Source organism: Diuraphis noxia, unplaced genomic scaffold, assembly GCF_037042655.1.
Source record: "Diuraphis noxia isolate RWA-SAM2 unplaced genomic scaffold, SU_Dnox_SAM2 contig0003, whole genome shotgun sequence".
In the NCBI taxonomy this organism is placed as follows: domain Eukaryota; kingdom Metazoa; phylum Arthropoda; class Insecta; order Hemiptera; family Aphididae; genus Diuraphis; species Diuraphis noxia.
In genome coordinates this window covers 10,995,405-11,017,642 of record NW_028301713.1, presented here as the reverse complement: position 1 = coordinate 11,017,642, position 22,238 = coordinate 10,995,405, and the positions used below count along the sequence as shown (strand labels likewise).

The 22,238-nt window shown below is 30.0% G+C and overlaps 2 protein-coding genes across 3 annotated transcripts; both read left to right on the top strand.

Moving 5' to 3' along the window:
- The first annotated feature begins 5,518 nt into the window (after nucleotides 1-5,518).
- On the top strand, nucleotides 5,519-6,451 carry LOC149056714 (protein CFDP2-like). Its single transcript, XM_089223147.1, has one exon. The coding sequence runs from the start codon at nucleotides 5,519-5,521 to the stop codon at nucleotides 6,449-6,451; it is 933 nt and encodes a 310-aa protein (XP_089079273.1).
- An 11,845-nt stretch (nucleotides 6,452-18,296) lies between these two features.
- Nucleotides 18,297-22,120, top strand: LOC149056713 (uncharacterized). 2 transcript variants are annotated; one of them, XR_016190852.1, is made up of 3 exons: nucleotides 18,297-18,364; nucleotides 21,441-21,585; nucleotides 21,677-22,120. XR_016190852.1 is itself a non-coding variant. In XM_089222905.1 (3 exons), the coding sequence occupies exon 1, from the start codon at nucleotides 18,847-18,849 to the stop codon at nucleotides 19,333-19,335; it is 489 nt and encodes a 162-aa protein (XP_089079031.1). In that variant the 5' UTR covers nucleotides 18,401-18,846; the 3' UTR covers nucleotides 19,336-21,163; nucleotides 21,441-21,585; nucleotides 21,677-22,120. The 2 variants fall into 2 exon arrangements, 1 of the variants encoding a protein (XP_089079031.1); XM_089222905.1 differs by lacking the exon at nucleotides 18,297-18,364 and adding an exon at nucleotides 18,401-21,163.
- Nucleotides 22,121-22,238: the final 118 nt, after the last annotated feature.

Sequence of the window (22,238 nt, the reverse complement as noted above, 5' to 3'; positions counted from 1 at the left end):
AGGTATAACTGTATGGAACTGTATGTTTCTTTTGCATAGTTCACACACACACAATAAGCAAGGTTACAGTTATTTATAAGTTATAACTCACATTTATTTTAAATGTGCCTTTAACAAATGAACAGAACACTTATCCATTTCACAGTAAGTTATAATGGACTTTCTTTCATAAATCTCACCTCAGCACATTCAAGTAGATTAACAAATATTAAAATTTCATAACTCATCTTATACCAGCTTTGTTCAACTGACTACTGCTGTTATTGATTATGTTGCCTATGATTGTATTAATATTAATTAGGTAAAACACACACACACACCTACAATAAGCTGCAGTGTTACAATTTTAAAGTTACCTAGCTACTCATAACTCCCTAGGTACCATATCAATTTATACTTATACGTTTTCTTACACAGTTAATTGTCTGTATATACATAACTAAGGCCGTATTTAGGGGGGAGATACAGGGTACTGTAGACCCAGGCAGCTGAGAGGGCAGCTAATTGTATTTTTTATAATGATTAATGAGGCGTATTTTATTATTTTTTTTGCACCTTGGTGTCAAATTCTTAAATACATACATAAATACATGTTGAGTTCTGCTAAATGGCTTCATCATTCCACATGCTGTACTCTTTTCAACGATCCCTATATCGTTAGATTATTTCAATACTTTATTTGCCGTGTTGATAGAACTAATTGTACGTTGTAAATGCTTAAGTTAACTTAATATTTGAAATTTGTTTATGTAACCTTAACATTATATATCACCATGAGTTGCTGTTAACATATTAATAATGTATTGTAGTATATAGTAGGCACTGATAATTAATTTCACTATGTTATATAGATTTAAAAAATAATGTGTAATGTATATTTTAATGTTGTTATACAACAATATAACGTTTATTGCTATTATACACTGCGAAAATTCTACTGCTCAAAACAAAATATAATCGAATATATTTCTATTGCATAGGTCATACACAAACACAGACACACACCTACACACTGTGTGTGACAGACAATAAGTAGAGTTACAGTTATTTATAAGTTATAACTCACTTATAACAAAACACTTATACATTTTACAGTATGTTATAATGGACTTTCTTTCATATAAGTACACTGTAGGTACTCACATGTTACTACAAGTATCTGATATAAATATTCTGCATACAGTATTATATATTTAGTGTTTAAATTGCATAATGTAGATACAAATACAATACACACACACACACACCAAAGACTTCAGCCCCTCACATATATTTTCAATCAATGCCTCTTAGAAGTTCTTTACCGCCCTTTATACACTACAAAAATTTGCTAATTGCAAGGCAAGTAAAACTTAAAAATAAGAAATAAAACAATAATGAACTTTTATAAGTATAGGTAACAGATTTAATACAGTTTTTACATATTTTATATTCTTATTTTTCTATTTAAAATAATTTCGTTGTCAACAATATAACATCTCTATCAATATGAAGTATTGCTTATTTCGAAAACCGTTCCTTTGACATAATAGTAGATCTGAGGTTATTATTATTTCTTCTCATTGCATGTAGACGGAATTGACCTGAAGAGTGATAGCCAATTGAATCATTTCAAAAAGATTTGGAACTGTATATCTTCATCTTTAGATATATTTTCTTCGACGGTTAAATATAGTTAGTAACTCATTTCATCATTTTTTTCAAAACAATCATCTCACATTTCAATTCATTAGGTATAACTTCAAACAAATATTGATTTATAAGTAATGATGATCCTTCAAAGTTTAATTTTAACAAGTTGTCTATTATTCGTTTTTTCAAAAGTAATCACTTATTGTTTTTTTATAATATAAAGCTTCGCGTGGTTTTTAGGGGGACTTTGAATGTTTTTTTACGGGGCTTACGCATGCCGAATAGGTTTTATTACCTACACAATTCATACAAAGTTAATCGGTTTAACAACATTTAATTCACTATTCGTTAGAGAAAAAAACAGCTTAAGAGTAGTTGTTTTCATACGTTTAACAACTCAAATAGTAGGTAGGTCCCGTTAGGCGTTAGGTTTTATTATAATATTGTATAGGTACTAAATTGTGTAGAATTTTAAAGCACATTTATTAATACATTTTGTACTTGAAAATCTAAGTATGTTTATCTCCCCCCCCTAAGACAAATTCCTAATTACGCCACTGACATGGCACGCATCACTCCGATCATACTGTTGATAATTATTCACAACTCATATACCTATGGGTGCCACACTTACTGTTGTAGAGTTAACAACACATTTTGTTTCTGCAAAACTCACAGGCATATTAAACACTTATTGTTTCAGCCTAATCAACATAAATAAATTAATATAAAGATTATAAATATGCATGTATGAATACACCAATTAAACATTCTTCTGTTTTGTTCTACTGCTCAAAACAATATACAATTGAATATTCCGTATTTTAATATTGTTTAGGTGAATAGTTCACAAACACACACACAATAAGTAGAGTTACTTTATTTTTAAGTTATAACTAACTTTTATTTAAAATATACCAATAACAGATGAACAAAACACATTATGGACTTTCTTTCTTACAAGTACACTCTACTCACATGAGATGCTACAATCATATACCTATGTAATTTATAAATTCACTTAATAGTTAATACATATAGTATAGTACCTACACTTACTGCAGTTACTAACACATAAGCTCATTCAAGTAGATTAACAAATATTTTATAACTCATCTTATAGCAGTTTTGGCTATGGATTGCATTATTGTTAATTAGGTAAAACCATGTTTTAATTGTATTGTACATACTAACGCACACATACACATCTACATTAAATAGTGTTACACAATTTTAATGTTACTCATAACACATTGGTATCGATAGGTACTTTAACTACAAACAGTTAAAACCACCTGTTGTGTCCTGCTAAATGGCTTTCTACTGAAATCTTTATTTGTGAGAGGTGTACTAGGGATTTCATAATTCCAAATTCTGTACTCAAGACATAAACATTTCTCACTCCAATCATACTGTTGAAAGTTAATTACATAACACTACATATGGGTGCCTACACTTAATGTTGTAGAGTCAACAACAAATTTTGTTTCTGCAAAACTCATAGGCATATTAAACACTTATAAGTAAATTATTATAAAGATTATGAATATGTATGTATGAACACACCAATTAAACATTCTTCTGTTTTGTTCTACTGTTCAGTATAAAATACAATTGAAAATTTTATGTTGTTAAAGTACCTAATAATATGTTGTTGAGGTATAACTGTATGGAACTATGTTTCTTTTGCATAGTTCACACACACACACACACACACACACACACACACACACACACACACAATAAGTAGAGTTACAGTTATTTATAAGTTATAGCTCACTTTTATTTTAAATGTACCTTTAACAAATGAACAAAACACTTATACATTTCACAGTATATTAAAATGGACTTTCTTCCATATAAGTACACTGTAGGTGTACTCACATGATACTATAAGTATCTGATATAAATATTCTGCAAAACATAAATCTTACCCACTTAATGCATATAGTATAGACTATACTGTACAGTTAACAACACATGAGAACATTCAACAATTTTTGTCTCAAGTTTACTGTCACAAGTAGATTAACCAACATTATGATTGTATTAGTGTTAATTAGGTAAAACTGTGTACATACGAACACACACACACACCACAGCCCCTCACATATATTTTACAATCACTGACTATCAGAAGTTATCCTTTATCCTCTATAAAAACGTGCTAATTGCCAGGCAAGTAAAACTTAAAAATAAAACAATAATAAACTTTTATAAGTATAGGTAACAGATTTAATACAGTTTTTACATTTTATATTCTTATTTTTCTATTTAAAATAATTTCGTTGTCAACAATATAACATCTCTATCAATATGAAGTATTGCTTATTTCGAAAACCGTTCCTTTGACATAATAGTAGATTTGAGGTAATTGTTATTTCTTCTCATTGCAGAAAATGGCCGTTGCAAGTAGACGGAATTGACCTGATGAGTGAAAGCCAATTGAATCATTTCAAAAAGATTTGGAACTGTATCTTTAGATATATTATAGTAACTCATTTCATCATATTTTTCAAAACAATCATCTCACATTTCAATTCATAAGGTATAACTTCAAACAAATATTGATTTATAAGTAATGATGATCCTTCAAAGTTAACAAGTTTTCTATTATTCGTTTTTTCAATAGTAATCACTTATTGTTTTTTTAATATAAAGCTTTGCGTGGTTTTTAGGGGGACTTTGAATGTTTTTTAGGGGGCTTAGCCCCTACAGCCCCTCCCCCACTACAGCGCCTATGACAGACACACACACTTACACCTACACTAAATGTGTTACAACTCAAAACTATATCAACTTATACTTATATGTTTTCTTAAACAGTTGTTTGTCTGTACCTACATACATAACACATCGGTACCTAGGTATTTTAACTACAAACAGTTGAGTTCTGCTAAATGGCTTTCTACTGAATTCTTTATTAATTGTAAGATGTGTACTACGGATTTCATCATTCCACATGCTATACTCTTATCAATGCTCCCTATACTTTAGAACTAACTGTACATCGTATATGCTTAAGTTAACTTATTATTATGTATCACCATGAATTGCTATTTGTATTTGTATTGTATTTGTATTTGTTATATAACGTTTATTACTATATACGCCGTGAAAGTTGCTGATTTTATATGTAAGATAAAGCAAGTTATCAGTGGTCAAAAAAGTAGTTCTTCTGTTTTGTTTTACTGCTCAAAACAAAATACAATTGAATAATTTGACCGTATTGATATTGAACTATGTTTCTATTGCATAGTTCACACACGCACTCAATAAAAGGTAGAGTTACAGTTATTGTACATTTAACAAATGAACAAAACACTTATACATTTTCACAATATAGTTTATAATGGACTTTCTTTCATACAATTACATAGTACTCACATGATACAAATATTCACCTCAGATGGCTCAGATTTACCATATAATTTATAGTATCTACACTTACTTTTATAAATATGAATGTACAAACTAATCAACTCATCTTCTTATATCTGTATTTTAACCTAACCGTACTTCAATTGTATTGCACATAGACGCAATTAGAGTAAAAAAATTGGGAGGCCTTCAGCCCCTCACATATATTTTTCAATCACTGCCTTTTAGAAGTTATTTTCCACTCTCTATACCACCATAATATTATGATGTCATGTTACTTTTGACGTTAAAATAATAGTAATGCAATAACAATAATAATGTACCATGTACAAATAATATTTTAAAAACAACTGTTTCTGTTTGCTTTTAAAATGTTAAAATGTCACTTTTGGTTCGACTTTGTGGGATCTGTATAAACGTTGACGGTGTCGATGGCGTTTCCATGCGTGGGTATTTATCATGTACCTACACTATACACTCTTGATGATGTAGGTATTGTTTAGGTATGTTTAACGGAAAATGCGAAAAAGGTCATAAACTGGGAACCGGTTTTGCTGTGCACGAATCAATTATACATTCAGTAAAGGAGTTTAGAGATATAAATCCGAGAATTACAACTTTAACAATTAAAACAGACAATTTTGACATGGTATTAATCAACGCGCATGCTCCAACTGAGGATAAGAATGAAGAAGAAAAAGAGCTGTTTTATGCAACACTAGAAGATACGTTTGGCACGTCAAAAGGTGATATAAAATTAGTATTAGGTGATTTCAATGCAAAAATAGGAAGGGAAGAGCGCTACAAATCGACTATTGGAAACTACAGCCTACATTCCAGCACCAACGATAATGGTACTAAATTAATCGACTTCGCTTTAGGAAAGGATTTGGTGGTCAAAAGTACTATGTTCCAACGAAAAGACATACATAAATATACATGGATCTCGCCGAATGGGAGACATAAAAACCAAATTGACCATGTCCTAATAAATAATAGATTCAAAAATAGTATCCTGAATATAAGAACTTTACGGGGAGCTGATATGGACTCGGACCACCTATTGGTTGGTATATGGATGAAAGTAAAAATTAAGAAGTATAAGAAAGGTAATCTAACAAACAAAGGACGTACCGATATAAATAAACTAAAGGACAAACAAATATGCAAAGAGTATGTAGAGTGCTTTCAGAATATTATTAAAAGTAAACAACTAGATATAGAAAGAAACTTAAATGTTGATAAAACATGGGAACATGTAAAAGAAAGCATAAATGAAGCATCATCGAAAGTCTTGGGAAAAAAAGTATCGAAAACAAAACCATGGTTCAATACGATTTGTGAAGAAGCTGTACAAAGAAGAAAATTAGCAAGACAAGAGTGGTTAATTGACACTAACAACGAAGTAACGCTGAGAAGATTTAGAACTCGCCAATAAGAAGCCAGCAAGATATTGAGATGTGAAAAGAGAAAATACGTTCAAAACATATTAGAAACAGCAGAACTCGATTATAAAACACACAGAACTAGGGATATGTATAAGCGAGTGAATGATCTCAGAGGTGGATACAAAAAGAAAGAAAGATTTCTAAGGGATGATGATGGCTCCCTGATAACTACAAATGAAGAGTTGGCAAAGAAATGGGCTAGCTACTTTGAAAACTAGCTAAACTGTGAAGAACCGAATGAAACCTTTAATTTTAATTTTAATCAGGAAATCCAAGAATCACGGGATTGTGAAGAACCGACCTTGGAAGAAATAAAATTACAGATAAACATGCTAAAGAATAACAAATCCCCCGGAGAGGATGACATTCAATCAGAGCTCTTAAAGGAAGGCGGAGAGGAAATGGTAATGTGGTTATGGAAGGTAATTCACGAAGTCTGGACAACTGAAAAAATGCCTAAAGAGTGGAAGACAGCGGTGATCTGTCCAATTCATAAAAAGGGAAGTAAACAAGACTGCAATAACTATCGTGGGATAGCCCTCTTAAACGTGGCGTATAAAATTTTTTATTAACAAGAATAAAAACAAAAGCAGAACAAATTATTGGCAATTACCAAGGTGGCTTCAGACCGGGAAGATCGACCACAGACCATATATTTATTTTAAGACAAATATTTCAAAAAATCTGGGAGTTCGATAGAGAAATACACGTTCTTTTCATAGATTTTAAGAAGGCGTATGATAGCATCCATAGAGAAAGCTTAATAAACATCTTGAGAGAATTCCATTTCCAGGACAAGCTTATAAAATTGGTTGGGATAAGCATTTTGGATACATTTGTCAAAGTTAAGGTTGGAAATACAAACTCAGACCCAATCATTGTCACCAATCTTATTTAATATAGTAGTAGAGAAAGTCGTAAGAGAGATGAATATTACACCGCAAAAAGGAGTTAAATTCCAGGAATCGTCCATAGGACTTCTGGCTTATGCAGATGATCTGGTGATCATGGAGGATTCACAAGACGGACTAAAAGATTTATTAAACCGGCTGGAGAAAGCAGCACTGAAAGTTGGACTCCATATCAATGAGGACAAAACGGAATATATGGTAGTAGGAAGACGAGACACTATAAGATTATATCCAACTCTTAACATCAACAACCGAAATTTCAAAAGAACAAGACAATTTAAGTACCTAGGATCCATACTTTCAGAGAGAAATGAAGTCGAAATAGAAATAGGAACAAGAATTCAGTCAGGAAATAAATGCCTTTATGGTCTTGCGAAATTACTGGGATCAAGATCACTTTCAAGAGAGTTAAAATTACAATTATACATCACATTAATACGACCTGTTATTACTTATGGAGCTGAGGCGTGGCCATTAAGGAAAAGTGATGAAAGAAAACTCTTAGTTCTGGAAAGAAAAATACTGAGGAAGATCTTTGGACCAGTAAAGGACAGGCTTAGTGGGGAATGGAGAATAAGGAAGAATGATGAACTAGAGACACTCTTTCATAAACCCAGTATACTCGAAACGATAAAGAACAAAAGATTGCTTTGGGCTGGGCATGCCTGGCGTAGTCAAAACCCACTCATACGTATGGTACTGGAGGAGAACCCTAATGGAAAAAGACCGCTGGGAAGACCACGTCGGAGATGGGAGGATGGAGTTAGGGATGATGTGAAAGCATTAGGTGGAGGAGAAGATTGGAGATTACAGGCATCGAATAGAGAAAACTGGAGGCAAGGATGTATGTCGGGATGGTCATAGTGGCCGAGTTTACCGAAGAAGAAGAAGAAGGTATGTGTGTAATTCACTTTATGTCATTGGCACGTCGGACATTTTTACGTTCATTCTTACCAACACAAGTAGTCCGTCGGTTTCATTTCATTGTTATTGGTAATTTTTAACATTTATCCTTTAATTTGTATTGTTTTGACAGTGTGGCTGATTAATTGATTAATTATGATATTGAGATATTGTATATGATATTATATTTTACGTTTCATGTGGGTCGACTTTTGATTACCGACTCTCTAATACGAATTGATAGACGCTCGAACACGGTTTTCAAATAGTGCCGCCTTCGACGGGTTACCACAAAAACCTTTTATTATAAATCCACATATCGCGACGTCAATCGTATTAACTACTCATATCGTCTACCATTATGGTAGTGCAACATTACAGGCGCTATGTACAAAATTCTAACCATACAGTCTCCGAAATCGGTATTCACTTGACGTGACCGACTTGCTAGACATTTAAATACGGCATTCGGCTTTACGCTTTTCGTTTCGACATTCATAACAGCACAAGACTGGACCGTATCGACTGTTGAACTGGGATTTCAAATTTGCCGCTTTCGAAACGATACCTCCACGCCTCATCATAAATCGTTATCACCTGCTACGACTTTTGATTATTGATTGACCGGCGAGTACAGCAATGATTTTAATAATTCAAACGACTCTGTCTCCGCCATCGGTACCCACTTTTCACCGACCAAGGGGGTCTGGGGGTCTCCCCCAGCTAGCACGGAGGGCTAGTCTTATAATATAAAACGTGAATCCCTATATATATCGCTCTAAGCAACCCATGGAAGAATTACGTTTTTCTTCCATGGGTTTCTTAAGACCGGCCAATCGCGTTACTTCCTCGCGGCGGCGGCCGAGCTATCACGATTTTTCGGTTATCGTATCACTCATCAGTCACAGATATCGTGTTTTAGATTTTTCGAAACGTTTTACGCTTATTTTTTTTCCACTTTTTACTCGATTTTTCTGCTTTTACGCCCTTTTCCGTCGCCTTTTTTTACGTTTAATTCAAGGGCGTTTCTTTTAAAATCGAAAACGCGGCCGACTTTCGTTTTTATCGTTTTTTTTTTTCGTCTTTAAGTCCGCCGACTGCTCTTTTTTCGCGTAGTATACTCATTTTCGAACCCGTAGACGTGCGGTACCTACCTATTGTACTGATAATAATAAATATTATACTGTTTTTGTTTGATTCAATAAATATTGTTTTAAATACGTTTAATTCTGTCTTTTGTCTGTTCGAAATCCTTATTTTAAGCTCATGTCGACGGTGTTTGAGTGTTCCTACTTTTTATAAATTATTACAAAAACGGCTACTCGGTTAGTAGCCAAATATTTAACACAGCACATAAAAGGTGCGACTACATGTGATATAATAATATGTAATATTTATTTACACTTTTGTTCGTCGACGGCTCAAAGAACGTAATCATATGATGCTACGGATAAGGTGTTTAATATTAATTGCTGTCGATAGGTGTAATGAGTAGTATACGACGGTGGTTAATCGACAACCGTAGTATCTGTGTATATGTAATCTCTTTAGGGTTTTTATGTTTAAATTGATTAAATAACTACTCGGTTATACCATATTTAGAATATTTTGGTGGTAATGTTAATAATTTAGTAAAAGTGAGTATGTACTGCTACGGATGCATTATTAAATATCATTACTTATAGGCAATGTAGTTTTTATTCATTTGTGGTAATTAAATAGTTACTAAATTACACCAGTAGTAATAATATGGACAGTTTTATTTATTAACGGCTGTATGAATGTCATTCATGGGACGGATAAAACATTAAATATTATTGTTGATAAATAATTTAGGTTCTATGAGTAGTCTATACATTTTTGATAATCAAATACCTACCCAAATTTACCAGAAAAAGCATATTTTGGTAATTATATTAACGCTTTGGTTCATCGCCGGCTCTATTATTGTCAGTGTGTTATTAAATATTACTGTTTATAGGTAAGTTAGCTACTGTGAAAAGCCTATTGTTTTTAAATATTTGATAGATTTAAATAACACTTTAGTTCATTGACGGTGTTAGTTATGAAAGTCTATATGTACTGAAATGGATACAGTATTAAATTATGCTATTGTTGGGCAAGATAGATTCTATAAGTAGGTAATCTATATTGGTTAGGTAAATTATTTAACCAAGCCCACAAATGTACACCAATGTAATATAATAGTATAGTCACAAAACAGTTCGTTGACAACATTAAATGTTATTTGTATTAAATAGTATAATACACAGGTACATGCATATAATGTTAAACTTCCTTAATTTGACAAATTGTGTAAAAATCGTTAGAATTAGAATAAATTAATAAGCAAATTTAGTTAAACCAACTTCAATAGTTTGATTTTAATAAAATTACTCAAACATAGACTATCAAAATAAATTATTAAATATGTGATAGATCTAAATAACACTTTAGTTCATTGACGCCTTGACGGTGTTAGTTATGAAAGTCTATATGTACTGAAATGGATACAGTATTAATTATGCTATTTATGGGCAAGGTAGATTCTATAAGTAGGTAATCTATATTGGTTAGGTTAATTATTTAACTAAACCTATAAATGTACATCATTGTAATATAATAGTATAGTCACAAAACAGTTTGTTGACAAAATGAAATGTTATTTTTATTAAATAGTATACATACATGCATATTATGTTAAACTCCCTTATTTTGATAAATTGTGTAAAAATCATTAGAATTAGAATAAATTAATAAGCAAATTTAGTTAAAAGGACTTCAATAGTTTGATTTTAATAAAATTATTTAAACATAGACTATCAAAATAAATAAAAAATAATATATTGATATTACACTACATTTAGAAGTAACGACTAATTGTAAATTATTTAACATTTACCTAGAACTTAATTATTTAGCCGTGTATATGTATTTTTAAAATATACACAATGATTTTGTATATATTACAATATGTTTTGATTTTATTTGATACCTAACAAAAAAGAAATTGCTGTGTATTCACATGACTTCTTGATTAATTTTGTTAGTTACAATATGCAATAAAATAATGGTAGGTTAACTAAATGTTATGACTAAACAGTGAATAGAAACATAACTTAGTACAATATGAACAGAATCATAGATGGATATACTATACCGAAATAGTATAAACACATCGATTAAAAACAAACATACCTACTATATTATAAGGTTAACTGACACATAATTCACACGTTTAAACGTTTTTAGTATTAATCGCCGCTAAATTAAAATGGTTTAAATGCTAAAGTTTTTCCACATTCCAGTATCTCGGTAGGATGTCCCAGTAGGTTAGGCGTTAGGCATTAGATGTTAGGGTATAGGGTTCGATCCCGGCGGCGGAGAATAATAAATTTGACAGATTTTTCTCCGACTTCTTAAGGAAAGATGGAGTTCTAATGATAACAAAATTAATTGATTTAATTTGTTTGATCTTTTTTTTGTATTTTTTTTAATTTACCGATGTCCTAATGTTTTTTTCGTTTTTTTTTTTTTTTCATAATTTTCCAATGTTCTAATGATCATAATTTGTCACTCGAATTACTGTTGCATATTATACCTACAATAAATACTTGAATACTAGGTAGTCCGTGTTTTTAGTCTGTTATATTTAATAACTACGCGTGATCTATTTATTGATATCAATGATATCGATAAAAGTGTTTTTGAAAATACTGTGGTCTCTGGATATCGCTTAGTACCGTTAATCACTTCGCATCTTATATCTACGCGTACATCGTATTATTTATTAATTAATTAATAATAATAAAATTGTTAGTTGTAGGACTAGCTAAGTTATTGCGGTGGCTCATTTAAATAACATAGCCACCTGAGATCTTTTGCATTTTTTTCGAATTTTATTTAATTATTTTTTGTTATATTATTACTTAGTTCTTTTTTTAGTGAAGGTTGCTCCACCATCACTGAAAACCAATTAGAGCTATATGCCTAAATGTATTTGGATATCCCACAACGACGATAAATGATAATTGATGGGTACCTAACCATTTACGATCCGTCTTCCATAATAAACCGTTTTCAAGAAAAAAAAAACCATTTAATTAAGCTATGTGTGTGTATACTGTATAGTATACAAAATAGTATATAGTAGTATATAATATAAAATAAGCCATTGGTTACACTAAATAAATTCCAATTCCTTAAAACATACAATATGTTGTCTTCAGTATTATTCAATAACCTATAGGCTACACAACTACCAGCAGTAATTTGTTCGAACTTATGATGACGTATATAATTTTAATATAAGTTAGGTTCGATGATATAGGTATATAAAAAAAATTTACTATATAGGAACACCTTGAAGAAAAACACATATATAAAAGGAATATCTTTTATATTACTCATTTCATCAATGCAAATGTAACAGAAACACATTAAAATAAATCATCATTGTATTAATACTTATTACTAATTTGTGACTAAACCATAGGTACTCTGTTAATCATAAGAATTTCTACACGGCATGCACACCATTTTATTTGTGATATTCATTAATTTCTTAATTCACTTAATACTTTATTATTATTCATCGTGAATTTCTATTGCGAATTGCGTGTTATTTATAAAATTGACTGTCTATATGATCAAATGCTATTGGTTTATCAGATTAAATACGTTTATATGCGTTTTGTTATTCATATATTTTTCGTGAACAAAATAGATATATATCTACTACCAAAGTAGCGCAGTTTTATTTATTGCCGTGGAACAGAGGGTCTGCAATCCACCGCAGGTGGATTGCCTACCTGATAAGCTGCTGCACATATGTTAATCGATATTCACTTGGGGAGATTAACTTGCTAGACACCAAAACATGGATTTCAAATTGAAGATTTTTTACATACGAAAAAGCATCGGACATGCGACGAGAGGCCGTATAATTCAATGGCTGGTATATAATATATATATATGTGTGTGTGTGTATGGTTTACGTTACTTCTCTGTGTATGATAAAATTTGCTTAGGGTTTATCACGGCGAATACAATCATGTGTGCTCTAAAATGTTTATAATAATATATTATGCGTGTACAGAATAGGTTTATACTACCAAAGTAGCCGAATTTCATGTATTGCCGCGGAACAGAGGGTCTACCTGACAAGCTGCTGCATATATGTTAATCGATATTCACTTGAGGAGATTAACTTGCTAGACACTGAAACATTGATTTCAAATTGACGATTTTTTACATACGAAAAAGCATCGGACATGCGACGGGAGGCCGTATTATTCAATGGCCGATTTGCATATGCCATAGGTGATGTGAGAATATATCTAGACACTCAAACTCGAAATTCAAACATTCCCGCCTTCGTAACGCGTTCGCCAAGCATTATCAGAAATCCTTATCACCTCCTCAAATTTTTGTTTTTAAACAGGAACAATTTTTATATGTAAAACTACGACGACATTGTCGTCACTAGCCTCCACCGCCCACTTCAGCGAGTCTCACCTATCCCCCGAGTTTCAGGACAGCGAGTTTCCGACAGCAGCTAGTAATTTAATAATTTAAGATTTGTTTTATCCCTCTTAGTTTTCATATTAAGTTTATCTCTATTTTTTATAATAGATATTACAAGACCATTAGTTATCCATGGTTTTAGCTTACGATTTTTCGTACTCGTATGATGCTTTGAAACTATACAGTTATTTATAGTATCTAAAATATGTCCATTAAAATTACTTAATGCCGCCGAGGGATTACTGGTTTCAAATAAACCAGTCCATTCGTTGATAGATAATGATTGAACTACTTTATTATAGTTTATATATGACGCAGTATTATTAGTTCTACTATCTATATTATGTTTTATATTATTCGGCGATATTATCAAACTACTTATGATTGTGTAATGATCCGTTATACTGGTTTTAATTATAACAGTATTAAGATGCACATCTCTACTAAATAAGTGATCAATACATTGGTTTCATTTACCTCTCTAGTGTACGTACAGATTTGAGAGATAAATCCATTTGAGGATAATATACCTATTTAAATAATTTTCGGTGCTTAAAGACGAATTTAATTCTAATTAGCCACTAAAAACATTAAAGATTTGATCACATACAATTTGAAATATGCTGTGTATTTATTACTTACCTAGAAATAAGCATACAATAAAGCTTAAAAAAAAAAAAATGCATAAAAAGTCCTTTCTCTAGTATAGACATAAAATGTTGTAAAATAAAAATTCGTTACAGTAATTTGTCCAGATAAAAGTAAAACAACTTTTGAAGGTGATTAAGAGCTATAACGCTATAAGAATTTCGTTATGAATTGGATACAATTTCTCTTACTAGTTTTTTAAAATTAATCCAAATCTCTAATACTGGAAAAGATCTGATGATTGGTAATTTTTCTGAGAAATACAATCATTTTCAAAGTTGTATTTTAGTCGAGTGTTGGAATCTATAATAGTTTTAATCGTTTACTTTTTTGACTAGTCTAATTGACTTTTTAAATTTAAGATTTTAGAAATTTTTAATAAAAATTACAGTTGATCACGTATGTATTTATTAGCTATTTAATATTTCAAGCGACATACGTGTTGTTATTATTATCTAAATAAACAAAAAAACATTTTTGAACTTGATGAAAAATAGATGTACAAGTACTAAATATCTCATAACATGATAGATAAAGTATTGGTTTCTATATGTTAAAAAAGTAAATTTTAGACTTGCAGGTGTGGTACGGTGGTTGGCCGAAGTCACTTAGGTACGTCTTGTTCTGAGGTCAACGCATCGACCGGCTTCGCTATAGGCTATAGCTCTCGGATGGGCGACCACCTGGGTTCTTAGTGACGAATCCTCGTCTTATTTACACGTGTTATAAACCAAACAGTAAAATCAAGTTCTGTAGTTGATCCCTTGAAAACAAAAATTGCTTCTGGCCTGGTATATGCACACACTAGTCGTATACTAATGTAAGAATGGCAAACAATAACATTTATATTTGGAACACACAAAAATGTATTTTGAGGCCTGGTGTGGCGCGATGGTTTTCCGTGGTCAAACATTGCCTGGCGTCTCTAGCTCCTGGATGGGTGACCACCTGGGTTCTTAGTGACGAATCTTTACCCCACATGCTTACGACTGTTTCTAAACAAACACAATTAATATGGCCATAGTTTCCGATGGATTTGTTAAAAAGATACGTGAAATAAGTAATAATAAAAATAATACCATTCCAATTGTACATTGTTTAAGATAAGATAATATAGTTCATAGTATAACTTTTCAATAATAATAATTAACAATAAGTATGTAATTTGAGATATTTTATATGGTTAAATTTTCTTCTGGACACTTGATCATTATCACATAAAAAAATACAGACACTGCGATGTAAAATTACCTTATCACGCAGCAAAGGTTTACGTTAAAATAATAAATAATAATAATTTATTGTAGACAAAATTGTGTAAATTTTTTTAGTGCATTTCACTTAAAAAATATTTAAAATTTTAATAATTCAACTTCTGATGTCAAGGGTCATTTTTAAAGTACCAGGTAAAAATAAAATAAAATTATCATGATGCCACAATGACGTTTTTGGGTCCAGAAAACCATTATAACTATAATTTTAGTGTGTTGGAATGTTGGAAAGGGACGTGATCCTCACATATTTATTAATTCTTAATTAAATCTTAATTGTACATACCTATTACTGTTATATAATAATATAGTTAGTTTTAAGTTTATAACATATTGTTAAATTCTAATTTATCAATTCTTACTGATTTTGTAAATTTTTTATGTTAACCTTGTTCAAAATGTCAAATTATTATATTCTTTTAGCCTTAAGTTTAGATTACCAATTGTCAGGAAAATTGTATATATATATAAAAAAAAAAAAGATAATAGCCCATTTATATAATTATACATTACAAAAGTTGTTTTGTTTTAATGAGGATGTCTCACATGTCCAAGTATTCAATTATTATTACAAGAGCAAGACATAAATAATTTATGTTCAGCAGTTACCAATAGGATCATCAGTTATTAATAATAATAGGTAAATTCTCTTCAACAGAACTTTTGTAATTCGGAGACAATACAATTAGATAAATCTATTATACCTACTTATTAGTTATTACTTTTACAATTTTTATCAAATCATTCTTCCGTGTTTAGATCATAATATTTTTTGATTATAACTTGATAGTATGTACTATGGATGCGCCTATATTCAAGACAGGTCCCCAGGTCCCCTCACGTAGGTATACAAATATATATGCACTCATCATGACTAGACACTCCGACACTCGTCTTAAAAATATGTGCTTAAAGTTATATACAAAAAAAATTGGGTATGGGTATGGCTCTATCCATAACATACGTATTATCTAAGAGGAAGTGGCACCGAGGCCCTAAAAATCTAGTAGGGCGAAAAATATTTCAAGAGGTCCCATATTTTAATAATTAGAGGTATTTCTAAGAAGTTAAAAATCAATACAACTTAATAAAATGATAACTAAACACTTACCTATATCGGGAACCAACTAAGGATCTTTTTATTCAAGGTGTCCTCGTTAACGATCCGTTTGTCACGCGTTACCCAAATTCAATATCATTCAGATTGATACTTATTAAACCTAGTGTCATAGTCAGCCTTTTTGTTGGGTACTGGGTGTATAGTAGTATAGTACTGTATACACTATTTCCCTCCCCAAATCCTAACCCTAGCTACGGCATTGCCTTCCCCGCGGACAAGCAGATGGTTAAATAAGTTATTTGAAGGTTATTTTAGGTTAGGCACCTTTGACATTGTTAAGTTTTGAGCTCAGTTGATGATAGATGACTATCATCATCACTGGTCGTGAGTTCGTGACCTTTGCGTTGATCTTTTCCTACTAACTATCAAGGTATTCGACATAGTAAACATAACAAGGAAAGAAAATATTTAAAAATTAACAAGGAAAATATTAATTCTATGTATATCTACTTAATATTTTAGTAAATAATAAATACTTTTTTTTTTGCTTTAATAATAAATACATAATAGTTAAAATATTATATATAGGTACCAAGGTACCATATGATTAATATTGTCATAATTTTGAACATGGTTTTAGAGCCAAATTAAGGTTGTACCAGTATTTCATAAAAACTAATGTCAATCAAAGTAAATAATGCATCCTCTGATCAAAATTAGTTTTATATTTTGAATGTGCACAATTTTATCTGAATCTTGAAAATCATTTGCCTACCGGCACCAACAGGAGGGTTTAATTAAAAAAAAATATATATCACTCAAGATGATTTCAATGGTCTTCTTAACAGTTTATTTCATTTATTTTAATTGAGATTACATACTGTAGTCTTTAGTATGTTTTCTTATCCTATAATTATTCCAATTTTTTTAATTGATTCTTGAAAACTTTTTGCATGCGGGCACCAATTCCCATTTCTCATTTTTTTTTTTATATACAATTTAACTTTAGTGATTTTTTGTGTACACAATTAATTAACATTAGTAACCATGTGCCTCTAAATTACAAATTTCCATCATGATTTTGTTATTCTTCATAGTTTGTTTCATTTATTTTACTCAAGATTACATACAGTAATCATAAAAGTGTGTACTTTTTCATCATAATTTTTCTAATTTTTTTACAACATTTGTGTTTTATTGTTAGTTATATTTAAAATTTTAAGTTGATATTTTATTAAAAAAATTAATTCACCCAATAGCGTAATAATTTTTATCAAAATATTTATATAATGTATTATTTTCTTTGTATGAAAATAATTGTTTTAACTAGGTATAATTATAAATAATATAGGGTGAACAGACCAGTTATTGAACACCCTCCAGTAATTGAACAACGTCAACAAATGCTTTAAAATTAAGAAAACTAGATATCTTATTTAATAAATAATTTTTGTTTTCAATATTAGACATAGTGGTCATACTGTATAACCAAGATTTAATAGTTAAGATGTGATAACAAAAAAATGATAAATATACAAAATCACTGTAATCAAAATTGCGTGTGTTAGGGCCAAATTTGTTTAAGTAAGTACTAAGTACTCTAAATTACTTTCTGTGGGAACTGAATAACTAATAGAATATTCATTGTATATGGTTATTATTTGTTTGGATATGTTAAATACCTAAATTTGTATCATTTTCTTGCTTAAAAATTTAAAAAAAGTCCTTATCTTGACTAGTTATGTATGTGTTCAATTACTAGTTACTAAAATTTAACAAAACCTAGTAATTGAACACATGTTCAATAATTGGTATTGCTTAAATATAATTTAATCCAGTGATTGAACAGGTATATTAATATTTAAAAAAATTATAGTACACATTTTTTATTGCATTAGTTACCTCGATACCTACCTAATAATAATATATATAATATATATTAATATATTCTACAAAATATATTGTCAATATTTAAGTGTGGACTTACAAAAATATTATACAGCATTAAATAGAGTATATTAAAATATTACCAATGATAGTCAAATTTATAATTATGGTTTATAAATATGTTTGAAACTGTGAATGAGACTGATATGTTTGAAACTGATGAGACTGAAAATAATATGAATGAAACTGTATTATGTGATATTGAAATAGAACCTAAAAATATAATAGATTGTAGTGTTAAAAAGACTGATAATGTAATAAGTGAGGGAGTTATAGAAGTTAATATAGTTGATAAGTGTCCAAATGAAACCATTCAAAAAGCAGTAAGTGTAAATAAATCTAATTTAAGTCCTGCAACAATTGAAGAATCATGGAGCAAACATTTGTTTTGGCCAAAGCCTGACACAAAAAAGAAACAAAATAGAAGTCATGTAAAATTACCATTTGCTGTTACAGCAATTAAGTGGAGGGAATATCATGCCAGTAAAGAACAAGAAAAACTTAAAAAAGAAGAAGAATTAACACAAAAACGAAAACGTAGAGAGGAAATAAAAAAAGAAAAATGTCTTAAAGATGTCAAAAAAACAGGAACCAAAAAAATCAAATAGTGCAAAAAAAATTAAACCAGGATTGAATATAATTATGGGGTCTGAAGATGATGCCACATGTTTGTACTGTAAGGAACCTTACACTTTGTCAAAAAGTGGTGAGCCATGGATCAGATGTTGTGGATGTGCTGAATGGGCCCATGAACTCTGTGCTGGTTCTGAAAATACAGTTGCTTATATTTGTGAATACTGCCGTTAAGTTTTTTTTTTTTACTTACAATTGTTAATTTTTAAATGCTTAATATACAACTGTTATATATAGTTGTAACATTGTTACATTCCTACCTACACAGATATTTATTTTAATAGTTACCAAGTTGATTTTCACTAATACATTTATTTAAGTCATAAGTTATGTTTGTTTAAAATTGTTTTACTTTACTTACAATTGTTAATTTTTAAATACTTAATATACAACTGTTATATATAGTTGTAACATTGTTACTTTCCTACCTACACAGATATTTATTTTAATAGTTACCAAGTTGGTTGTCACTAATACTTTTACTTGAATCATAAGTTATGTTTGTTTTAAAATTGTTATTATAATCCTGTTACTATGTTTGTAATTAGGTATAAATGTTTTTAAATTATGTGTTATTTTTTAATAAAGGAACTACATTTTATTCATGAATTATATTATTAATTATATATATGAATTATATATAAGTATTTATTAAATACAAATTATTTAATAAAATATTTGTAGGTGTTCCACAGAGTAATAATATGGTGTTCATACACTGGGTTTGAAGTGTTCATAGACTAGTATAGTATGTTCAATCACTAGGATTTCACTTATTTTTTCAATTAAACTAATATGCTTAATAGTAAATTGATCTTATATGGTTTTATCAATGTTAGCTTTATAATAAACAGTTGTACCAATCTTAAAATCTAAAATGTGTAAATGTGATGCTAAAAACCTAATTATGAATGCATTTTTATTGCAAACAAATCCTTAACTGTTCAATAACTGGTCTGTTCACCCTAATTAACTTTATCAAATTTTAAGAAACCGATAATAGTTTTAAATTTTATTCGGTTTTTAAATAACAGATCAAGAATGGTTAGGTTATGGTTTGGGTTTTGTAAACTGTTTTTAAAGACCTTTGTTTTCAGTTATGATTTTGAATTGGTGTTTAAAGGTTTTTGGTGTCGTTTCTGTTTACATTGTTCAATAATGAAAAAACTGTGATTCTCATCGGATAATCCGATTCAGATTTCACCGGTTTGTCAGATGGTTTCAATCTCTGACTACAATTGTAGTAAAATAAAACTTATCCTCATTTTTATTCACCGGAAATTTAATAAAGTTTGAGTAACATAGCTGTGATCGTAACTTGATTGACTCTCGAAAATTAAATTCATTAACCAATCATTTTTCATAAATATTTCTTCCATTTCAATATTATCTATTATTTCATTGAAACACATTTTACATTCTTTATCATCTTCTGCAGACATTTGTTCCTCTGGTGTCAACTTTTTTATATCACAATTAATTGAAGATATATTATAGTTATAAACCAAGTCATAATAGCTAATATTAAGTATTTAATCTTTTAATCTTTTAATCTTTTTATGGTTGGAAAGAGCAGTTCAATTGTTTCACCTTTTTTTATATTTTTCATCCCCTTCCCCCTTTGATGGTTTCCTCCAAATCTGAGGAAAATCAGTTTTTAAAAAGCTATCTTCATTGTTAACATTATGAATTAAGGCAGAAACATACTTACACTTTTCAGAAGCTCCAGCTGGACAATTACAAAAATATCTCATTATGGTTCTGGTATCATATAACTATATGATTAAACTATATGGTGCATGTGTTAGTATTATTCATTGAAATAGATTGAATTCTGTATAAATGAATAACCTACTTTCTAGTTTAACTTGCCATGAGTGTAATATGTGAATGACGTTTGTCTTATAATACTTGCTGTGATCACAGAAAAATTATTTGGTGGTCTCACTACAGAATATATTAAATTGCATGTATTCTGTGGTATAATTTTCTGAAAAATTCCTAAAACAAATGGAATTAGTAATTACATTATTTATTTTTCAACGAGACAATCAATTATTTTTCAATTTTTTTTTTGCAGAATTTTTCAAAATACTTTAGCACAGCGGTTCTCAAACTGTGGTATGTGAAAGACTCCATGGTAGTACACGGAAGGCCGCATGGTGGTAGGATGGAAAATTAAAAACATGAAAGTTTGAAAATGGAATTTACTAAATCAGAATTGGGTGAGTTTTGGATAAAGATTAAAAACAAATATCCGTTACTGTCTAAAAAAGCATTGTTATTTTTATTAACATTCACAACCACTTTTCTTAGCGAAACTGGATTCTTCTCAATGATCGAAGTAAAAAACAAGTTTCGAAACAAACTGAATCTCGAGCCAAATTTATGCTTAAAATTAAGTAACACTGAACCAGATATTTCATCGCTAATATCAAATCTACAAATCCATGGTTCTCATTGAAAATTTGTTATTTTAAATTTAAATTTAAAATCATCTTAATTTTTATCTAAACTTTACTATGTAAAGTTTGTATTGTTCTATTTTTAATCATCAGTGGTACGCGACTGATCAATAATATACTTAAGGGCACGCAAAAAAACAATTTTGAGAATTGCTGCTCTAGCAGTTAATGATTGTTGCTACCACAACATATTTTCCATTTTTTGGTCAGTTAGAGGATGGCACACACATACAGCCTAACCCAAAACTTTATGTTTAGTACAGCTATTTAAAATAAATGTCTTTACAATTATTAACTTTGTTATAACTGTTATAAGTCATTTGTATAACAATCATCTTATTTTTCTGTAACTGTGGCAACTGGCAACACGTTAATATTGTTAACTCAAACTGCCTACTATTTGTCTTATAGTT